At 41.5% G+C, this 10,644-nt stretch overlaps 1 protein-coding gene and 1 pseudogene across 1 annotated transcript; both read left to right on the forward strand.

Annotated features, from left to right (window-relative positions):
- The first annotated feature begins 4,427 nt into the window (after positions 1-4,427).
- LOC114621664 lies at positions 4,428-10,639 on the forward strand (annotated as a pseudogene).
- LOC114621637 (olfactory receptor 476) lies at positions 7,712-8,644 on the forward strand. Its single transcript, XM_028767990.1, has one exon. It carries the CDS (start codon positions 7,712-7,714, stop codon positions 8,642-8,644), a length of 933 nt encoding a protein of 310 aa, XP_028623823.1.
- Positions 10,640-10,644: the final 5 nt, after the last annotated feature.

A 10,644-nucleotide genomic window follows, 5' to 3' on the forward strand; every position in this document is an offset into this window, starting at 1 on the left:
GTGTAGGACTGTAATTTGGCCATGCCCCCCAGAGCCCAGAGAGAGGGCGGAGAGAACAAGTCTCTGCCTCAAGATTTCTCTGGCCCCGCCCTTCTCCTCCATTTCCAATATATAAGCAAAACACCTTCCGACATGTTTCGGGAGAGCTCTTTATCATTCACCACCCAAACCCCATGCCATCTGTTAATAAATCAACACGTCTTAAATCTCCACATGTCTCTTGAATTCTGGACTCTTCGTGCATGTAAGTCAAGGCTCACGTGTGTCCCTGTCTGTGTGGGGTGGGGGAAGGGAGAGAAGTCGTTCACCTGCCCCAGCGCTCTCTGTACTCTAGTTAGCCGCACGGCTTGTATCTTGTGTTTCCTGCTGCTGTGCGCCAGCTTTCGGGACAGGGAATGAGAAGCCTTTCTCTCCGCAGTCGGCTCCGCACGCCCTCTGTCTCGAGACCGCTGCTTTGTCACTGCCGCCCTGTGACCAGAGCTCACGCAGTGCCCGACAATCAGGGAAATGCAAATCAAAACCATCCTGTGATTCCTCCTCACACCAGTCAAAATGGCTATTATCATCAACTCAGGTGACAGCAGATCCTGACAAGGATCTGAGAAAGAGGAACACTCTTCCACTGCTGATGGGATTGCCAGCTGGTACAACCACTCTGGAAATCAATCTGGCAGTTCCTCAAAAAATTGGAAAGACCTCTACCTGAAAATCTAGCTATATCACTTTTGGGCATATACTCAAATGATATTCCAATATATATTAAAGACACATACTCCAGTACGTTCATAGCAGCCTTATTTATAATAGCCAGAAACTGGAAACAACACAGATGCTCCTCAATGGAAGTTTGGATAAAGAAAATGTGGTACATTTACATAATAGAGTATTACTCATTTATTAAATACAATGACTTCATCAAATTTGCAGGCAAATGGATTGAACTAGGGAATATCATCCTGAGTGATGTAACCCAGCCACAAAAGAATACACATGGTATGTACTCACTGATAAGTGTATATTAGCCCAAAAGCTCAGAATACCCAAGATACCATATGAAGCTCAAGAAGAAGGAAGATCAAAACTTGGATGCTTGAGTAATTCTTAGAAGGGGGAACAAAATATTCATGGGAGGTAGAGGGAGAGAGGGGTCTGAAAGGGACAGAGGAAGGGAGAGAAACAAGGAGGTGGACAGGATCAAGTCTTCTGTTGGACACCGCCCGTGCACTGGCCACAGGCGGGGGAGTGGTGGTCCCGGGGTGTGTTGTTCAGTCGCGCTGGTCAGAACCGACCGCAGAGAGAAAGGCTTCTCATCCCCCTGTCCCACGAGCTGACCCACAGCAGCGGGGGGGGGGGGCGCAGGACACGAGCCGATGCGGGGGGGCCGCCTTGTGCCGACAGGGGCGTGTGTGAGTCTTGACTTACGTGAATTCGGAATTCAAGAGACATGTGGATATTTAAGATGCGTTGATTTACTAACAGACGGCAGGTTTGGGTGGTGTGGAGCTTTCCTGAAAAATGTCAGAAGGGGTTTGTTTATATATCGGAAGCGAGGGAGAAGGGCGGGGCCAGGGAAATCTTGAGGCAGAGACTTGTTACCCCCGCCCTCTACTTGGGACATGGAGACTTTGTGGCAGGTCTCTGGGCTCTGGGGGCGTGGCCAAATACCCAGGATTCTATAGTCCCACAGTCTCCTGGGAATAGACAGGAGACACATACAGAAGATCAGGAAATTGACCAAAAATATGTAGCAGTGAGTGATGGGGAATTGGGGTAACCACTAGAAAGTACCAGATGCCAGGGAACCAAGAGGTTCCCAAGACCCAATGGGTCTGACATTAGCTGAAATACTAACAAAGGGGAGATGAAACCTGTAGAGACCATATCCAGCAGATAGACACTGACCCTACTTGAGGTATGGGCCCATTCACCTACCCATCTCAAAATATTTAACCCAGAATTGTTAAGATCTAAAAGAAATTCAGGGACAAAGAATAGTGCAGAGACTGAAGAAAAGGCTATCCATAGACTTCCCCACCTAGGGATCCATCCCATCTGCAGACACCAAACCCAGACTATCACTATACTATTGCTGATGCCAAGAAGTGCTTGCTGACAGGAGCCTGATATAGCTTAGCTGTTCCCTGAGAGCCTCTGCCAGCACCTGACCAATACAGAGGCAGATACACCCAGCCAACCATTAGACTGAGCCTAGGTATCCCAATGGTACAGTTAGGGAAAAGACTGAAGGAACTGAAGGAGATTGCAACCCCATAGTAAAAACAACAATATCAACTAACTGGACACCTACAAGAGCTCTCAGTGACTAAGCCACCAATCAGAGTGCATATAGTGGGGCCCATGGATCCAGGTACATATGTAGTAGATGATTGCCTTATCTGGCATCAATGGGAGTAATGGCCCTTTGTCTTTTGGAGGCTCAATGCCCTAGTGTAGGACATCCATGGTATGTACTCATGAATAAGTGGATATTAGCCAATAAAGTACAGAATATCCAGAATAAAATCCACAGAACTCAAGAAAGTGAACAAACCAAAGGGCCCAAGTGAGGATGCCTCAATTCCACTGGGGAAGGAGAAGATAGAAATCATGGAGGGCAGAGAGAGGAAGAGAGGGACCTAGGTGGGAGTGGGGACAGGGAGGAGAAGGTGGAAACATGATCAGGTATTGTTGGGTGGTAGCAAGAGTGAAGCCCCAAAGGCCAGCAGAAAGAATGGAAACAGGCAACCTCAGGAGGTAGGATGTAGGGGAACCCTCTAGAATGTACCAGAGACGTAGAAGGTGAGAGACTCTCAGGTCTCAAAGGGAGGGACCTTGGATGAAGTTCTCTACACTGAGGAGGGATAACTTGTAGATATTACCTCTAGTGGAGGGACAGGACATCAAGTGGAGGGATGTGGTTGCTATCCAACAGTTAAAATTTCTGACCCATAATTGTTCCCATCTGAAAGAACTGCAGGGACAAAAGTGGAGAAGAGCCTGAGAGAAAGGAGGTCCAGTGACAGGCCGAATTTGGGATCCAGCTCAATGGGAGGCTCCAGGGCCTGACACTGTTTCTGATGCCGTGGTGGGCTTGAAGACAGGAGCCTAGCTTAGCTGCCCTTTGATAGGCCCAAAAAGCAGCTGAAAGAGTAATATGCAGATACTAGCACCCAACCAATGGACAGAAGTTGGGGACTCCTGTGTTTGAATTGGGGAAAAGCTGGGACAAGCTGAGGAGGAGAGCAATCTCATGGGAAGACCAGCAGTCTCACATGACCAAGATCTCTCAGACACTGAGCCACCTACCAGGCAGCATACCCCAGCTGATATGAGGCCCCAGACACATATACAGTAGAACACTGCCTGGTTTGGCCTCAGTGAGATAAGATGCACCTAACCCTCGAGAAACTTGAAGCTTCAGGAAGTGGGGAGGTCTGGTGGTATGGGGTGTGGGGGTAGGGAAAGTCTCTTGGAGACAGGAGCACGAGGAGGTATGGGATGGGGAGCAGTCAGGGGGGCAGATCATGAGGGGGATGAAGACTGGACTGTAAAAAGGGATTAATGAATAATTTTTTGATTCAATGGTTATTATAATTGAAATGTAATATCACATTATCTCAAATTGACCAGATAAATTACTACTTTTAATGTCTAATATTATTTGTTGTGTGTTTCACTTCCAGTAAACCAAAGCAAAATGATTCCATTGTATGCTATGTTATGTGGGTATCACCTGGGGAAGGCAAGCGAGGAGTTAATGAATCATCTGGTTCTTTAAGCCATTTCTGTATACGAAACCCATGGACCTTTCCCTTAAGATACTAGTAACAATAATCCCTGAAGGTTTGCCTGGTTTGATTAAGCCATTCTCCTCCTCATTTAACATGCACACAAAGACACCAACCTAATATTTTATACATGTATGTGGCTAAGCTTCATGGCTAGTGAGTGCACTAATGCAGAGTGTGCAGATCCTGACTTTCTGTATGTAAATAAAATACATACACTTCGTAAAGTCCTCTTTGGATTTCAGTTTCAGTGTTGATTTTAAGTTGTAAATTAAAGATTGATGGACTTTATTAAGGTGGATTTTTCCATAACTCAAGAAGAATTTGAAAATTAGGAAAGTACTTGAAAGAGTTTGAGCTTTTGACCCTTGTGGAAACCATGTCTTTAGTAAGAATCACTGTACAGTGGTTTCCTGGCACATGTAGGATACATAAGGCATGTGGATACTGCATGAATGATCTATGGAACCAGTATTGTTGCTGGTCTTAAGGAGCTGAACAAGACCAGGCGAGGACCTAATAAGAAACAGCCTGATTTCAACTAGGTAAGGTTCACTGTCCTATCTCCTCTATTTCCCACCAGAGTAACTGATCCTTTGAGGGAAAGGATATTTGAGTGGTCAGCATTCCTAATCTTGGATGATAAGTATGAAAGCTGGTACAGAGTTCTAGATATTGACTGTCCACTGGAAAAGCAAAGCAAAGCAAATATTAGTCTACATATAATGCATTTGAATAGTTGAGTTGAGAACTATGGTCTCATAGGTACTGCACCACTTGTCTTATTTTTAGATTTATGGCAAAATTATCTGACATATTGAAAGCAAAACTATAGTCACAAAATTACTAAATAATTCTAAAGCTACTTGCACTTTATTTTATTTTTATTAAATGAAGAGCTACTTAAACCTTGTGTATGTGTGTGTGAGTGTGTGTATGTGTGTGTGTGAATAAAGACCTCTGGCATTTCAGAAATATCTCTTCCTTTAACCTCAGAACAAAACTAAATTATGAGATCAGTTCTCTCATTGTTAAAGTTAAAAAAATATACTGAGCACCAAAGAGTTTAAGTATCATGTGACATTTAATAAGTTAAAAATAAGAAATTTAATAAGTGTAATATAGATGACTTGTGTGTCATCTATCGGCCTCCTTGCCTTCTCTTACAATTCCACAGTCAGCACCAAAAGACTAATCTGAGTCAGAATGTGATCAGAGTGGTATTTTTAAACTCTGTTTGAGCCACAAGGCAGACCAGGAAGGGTGCTTGGTGCCTGATCTATTGTTCAGCTTTCAGTAGGTTCAGTCTGAAGACTTCAAGAAAGCTGGAAAACATGCCATATGGAATGGACAAAGGGTTTGTTCATTAGTGCTTTCTTTTAGAAAACTGAAAGCAAAGGAGATGTGACAGGTTCCAACATCTCAATAATTTTATCTAGAAAGTTGAAGTTTTGTACCATTATACATGCAGCAAATAATTAGTAAGTTTAAAAGATGAAGTTTTAATTACAGAGCTAAAATTGAAGGCATTAAGCTATCTTGTACTATAGTAACTTAAACAGGAAGATCTATTAAAGAAGAGACAGGGTCTTGTATATTGATTCAGTGGACTTTCCAATTCACCAAGTCAGTTGATCAGTTGCACCAATAGATGGATTATATATTTATTTACTGAGAAAATTTAAATGAAGTTATACATTTAGTGGACATTTATTACTAATATCATTATATCTGGTAAATGTGTAACTCCTTAAGAACTGATAATATTGTAAGCAGACTATTGCACATATATGAATATCATACCATATTTAGGGAGATGAAAAATGTTAATACCTTTAATCAAAATGCGACCAACAGAACCCATCAATGAATGAATGAGAACAGTTGGCTTTAGTAATTTCACTATTGCTGGGTGGTGGTGGCGCACGCCTTTAATCTCAGCACTTGGGAGTCAGAGGCAGGCAGATTTCTGAGTTCGAGAGTTCGAGGCTAGCCTGGTCTACAGAGTGCGTTCCAGGACAGCCAGGCTTATACAGAGAAACTCTGTCTCGAAAAACCAAACAAGAAAAAAAAAAGTAATTTCACTATTATAAATATTAGTGGTGAGCATACCATGAAGCACAGAGCATACTATTTCAAATTGCTGCCTTTAGAAAAACAACTAAACATGTAATTATTTAAATATAGCTGAACCATGCAGGGTGACACATACCTGTTATCTCATATTGAAGTAGGAATATCACATATTTGAGATGAGCTGGGGCTAGTCTATGTATAGCAAGATAGTTTTTTGAAAAAGAGCTCTCTCTCCATATGACTTATTAAAATGCATATTAAAATATTTAAAAGGTACATTGAAACACATGTAGTAAATACCTATTGATTGAAATATGTGATAGGAACTATATGTCAAAAGAATTTTCAAGTGTTTTCTTCATGTTTGTCATTTAATTTTTATTTAAAAATTGGGAAAATGAGACATGAATTTTATTGCTTTATAATATATTACAAGCAATATTTAATTAACTTTATTCTTTCTGAAGCCTTGTTTTCTGGGCAGGGAACATAAATTACATGCAGTCTTGCTTTGCCAGAATCATATTTACTACAATCATCATGCATATACTCAAACAAAAACATTTAGCATATTTCTGCCTAAATACTGGGTGTTTTTAAGTCAAAGATAAAAGTTATTGATGAGAACATGTAATACTTGAGGAGAATGAAATGCAAACAAGTCAAAAATCATAACCCAGTGTACACACTGACAACTAGGGAATCTGTAGAAGGAGATGTTTGCCAAAAAAAGGGAACCAGATCCATCCTGATGACTCAGAGAAGGTTTTGTAAAGAGAACAATACTGAAAGCTAAGGGTGTGGTGGACATCAGGGTTAATGTGAGAACTCATGAAACGATGGTGAGATTCTCAGTTAAATGCAGGGAGAAGTCAGAAAGAATAGTGAGTATTGTGCAAATGAAATAGTTCATCATTAAGACCTAAGAGATATCAAAAAAATTACCTTTTGGAATTGAGTTATTTTATTAGAAATAATTCATTATGTCATAGTATCATAAACTACAAGAATTTAATGCGAATTAGATGATAAATATGCAGGCAGAATAAAAATAAGTAGGGATTTAAGCCAAATGTGGACACAGAGAATAGAAAAAGGAGATAAAAAAAGAAGAAACTGAAAGCAAATTAGACAAAGCAATAGGATTTTACTGGATGGAATACAATGTGAGGAAGATTGCCAGGAAGGCCATGTAATAGACATGACATGGTGAGTGGATGAGATGACTGGAGAGGGGCCTTGGAGAGCTGGCTCAGCAGTTAATAGCAATGGCTGTCCTTGTGGCAGAAACATTAAACATCCAGTCTGACACGATGGCTCAAAACTGTCTATAACTTCATTTGCAGGAAATTCAGTGCCCTCTTCTGATCTCCATGAATAAGACATGCATCTGATATACAGACATACAGGCACACAAAACAATACACATAAAAATAAATACATAGAAAGAATAAAAAATAATGGTGGAGAAGTTAAAGACTATAGAATGCAAAGTTTGAGGTGTTCATGGTATTTATAGTTGATTGGAGCATGAGAAGAATATCAAGAAAGCATTGAAATTATGTACCTCAACACAGGGAAAGATATCTGAAGTCAAGGTCTGAGGGTACTTTGTATAAAGAGAGAAAGGTAATGAGAAAAAAGGGTGAGATAATTATACACAGTTTATTCAAAGAGGAAGGAACAAAATCCCCAATTCTTCAAAGTATAGATATTTGTATTTGATTAAAGGAAGGGATTATAATTTTATCTGTGAAATAATACAAGAAGAACATAAGAAACATTGAAAAGCAGTACCAAACTAAAGAATTTCTTATTTCCCTCAACAAGGATATTTCATACTTGAGATGAAGGCTCAAAACCACACCACTGTGACAGAGTTCATTCTACTGGGGTTAACAGAGAATTCCACACTGCGGGTCATCTTATTTATGATATTTGTAGGGATATATGCTGTTACTTTAGTGGGCAATTTCAGCATCATCAGTTTAATAAGAAGCTGCCCTCAACTACACACCCCTATGTATCTGTTCCTTAGCCATCTGGCTTTTGTGGACATTGGGTTTTCCTCATCAATAACACCAACAATGTTTACAGGATTCCTTGGACACAGAATGGTACTCTCTGTAGCTGCTTGTGTAGCCCAATTCTGCATCACAGTGACATTTGGGACAGTTGAGTGCTTCCTCCTAGCTGTCATGGCCTATGACCGCTATGTGGCCATCTGCTCACCCCTGCTCTATTCAACACATATGTCCCCCAGGATATGCTTCCTTTTAATTGGAGCTTCATATGTGGGTGGCTGTGTGAATTCATGGACATTTACTAGTTGTCTATTGAGTCTGTCCTTCTGTGGACCAAATCAGATAGATCATTTTTTCTGCGACTTCCCTGCTGTGTTGAAACTTTCTTGCTCAGATGTCTCCATTATTGGAATCATCCCCTCTATCTCTGCTGGATCCATCATTGTGATCACAGTGTTTGTCATAGTGGTCTCCTACACCTACATCCTCATCACCATCCTGAAGATGCGCTCTACTGAGGGTCGACACAAGGCCTTCTCCACCTGCACCTCCCACCTCACTGCAGTCACTCTCTACTATGGAACCATTACCTTTATTTATGTGATGCCTAAGTCCAACTACTCTACTGAACAGAACAAGATATTGTCTGTACTCTACACAGTAGTGATCCCCATGCTAAACCCCCTCATCTATAGTCTGAGAAACAGAGATGTAAAAGAAGCTCTCAAGAAGGCCATCATCAGAATATTTCTATAGACTGTAAAGATGTTGCATATGCATGCCATTATTAGCACCTAGTAAGTTCTGCTCAACTGTTTTTGTAAGTTAATGTCCTATTCCTTTTCATCAACTTTCCCTTTATACATTTGAATACAATAAGAAGATATCTTGGTATCTGTCAAGTTATAATAACACAGCAATAATTATTACTACTTTAAAATTCCTGGGCTGCTGCCACTGGCCCTGGCCTAGCCGGGCATCCCTCCACCGTAGTCACCGCAGTCCTGGGGAAAGGCGCCTGCCCCCTGCTCTGGAGGGGGGGTGCGCCACGGGCTCGGGGAGCAGGGATGGCCCCTACCCATGAGGCCCTGATGGAAAACACAAAGGATCTGAGTCGGAAGAGACACTAGAAGTCACCCAAAGCAGCCGCCCCTGTCCAGCTTCTGACAAGTGACAGAACATTCTTCACAATCCAAAAGAAAAAGCAGACTTGCTCGGGATGTTTGACGGCTATGTTAGCTGCAGTGAGGACACAAGTAGCAGCTCCAGTTCTGAGGAGAGTGAAGAAGAAGTTGCTCCTTTACCGTCCATCCTCCAAATTATCAAAAATTATGGACAAGTCTACACATACCCAGATGGTAAATCTGGCATGGCTACCTGAGAGATGTGTGGGATGGTCGGTGTACGAGATGCTTTTTACTCTAAAACGAAACGTTTCTGTAATGTTTCTTGTTCAAGAAGTTATTCGTCAAACTCTAAGAAGGCAAGCACTCTGGCCAGACTTCAGGGTAAGCCTCCAACAAAGAAAGCAAAAGTCCTTCAGAAACAACCTTTAGTTGCTAAATTAGCTGCCTATGCTCAGTATCAAGCTACCTTGCAAAATCAAGCAAAGACAAAAGCAGGTAATTCTACAATCTCCGTGGAAGGCTTCAGTTGGGGTAACTACATCGACAGCAATAGCTTCATAGCAGCTCCAGTTGCCTGTTTTAAGCATGCACCTATGGGGACCTGCTGGGGTGATATCTCAGAAAATGTAAGGATAGAAGTTCCCAGTACAGACTGCAGTCTACCTACCAAAGTCTTCTGGATTGCTGGAATTATAAAATTAGCAGGTTATAATGCCCTTTTGAGATATGAAGGATTTGAAAATGATTCTTCTCTGGACTTCTGGTGCAATATATGTGGGTCTGATATTCAACCAGTTGGTTGGTGTGCAGCCAGTGGAAAATCTCTCGTTCCTCCTAGAACTGTTCAATATAAATATACAAACTGGAAAGCTTTTCTAGTCAAAAGACTTACTGGTGCCAAAATGCTTCCTCCTGATTTCTCACAAAAGGCTTCTGAGAGTATGAAGTATCCTTTCAAACCTTGCATGAGAGTAGAAGTAGTTGACAAGAGGCATTTATGTCGAACAAGAGAGTAGCAGTGGTAGAAAGTGTAATTGGAGGAAGACTATGGCTGGTGTATGAAGAGAGTGAAGACAGAATGGATGACTTCTGGGGCCACATGCACAGCCCCTTAATTCACCATATTGGGTGGTCGAGAAGCATAGGCCATCGATTCAAGAGATCTGATATTAAAAAGAAACAGGATGGACATTTCGATACACCGCCACACTTATTTGCTAAGGTAAAGGAAGTAGACCAGAGTGGAGAATGGTTCAAAGAAGGAATGAAATTGGAAGCTATAGATCCATTAGATCTTTCTACAGTATGTGTTGCAACCATTAGAAAGGTGCTGGCTGATGGATTCCTGATGATTGGGATTGATGGCTCAGAAGCAGCAGACGGATCTGACTGGTTTTGTTATCATGCAACCTCTCCTATTTTTCCTGTTGGTTTCTGTGAAATTAACATGGTAGAACTGACTCCACCCAGAGGTTATACAAAACTTCCTTTTAAATGGTTTGACTACCTCAGGGAAACCGGCTCCATTGCAGCACCAGTAAAACTATTTAATAAGGATGTTCCAAACCATGGATTCAGTGTAGGAATGAAATTAGAAGCTGTAGATCTCATGGAGCCACGGTTAATATG

Source organism: Grammomys surdaster, unplaced genomic scaffold, assembly GCF_004785775.1.
Source record: "Grammomys surdaster isolate TR1022 unplaced genomic scaffold, NIH_TR_1.0 184, whole genome shotgun sequence".
Taxonomy (NCBI): Eukaryota; Metazoa; Chordata; class Mammalia; order Rodentia; family Muridae; genus Grammomys; species Grammomys surdaster.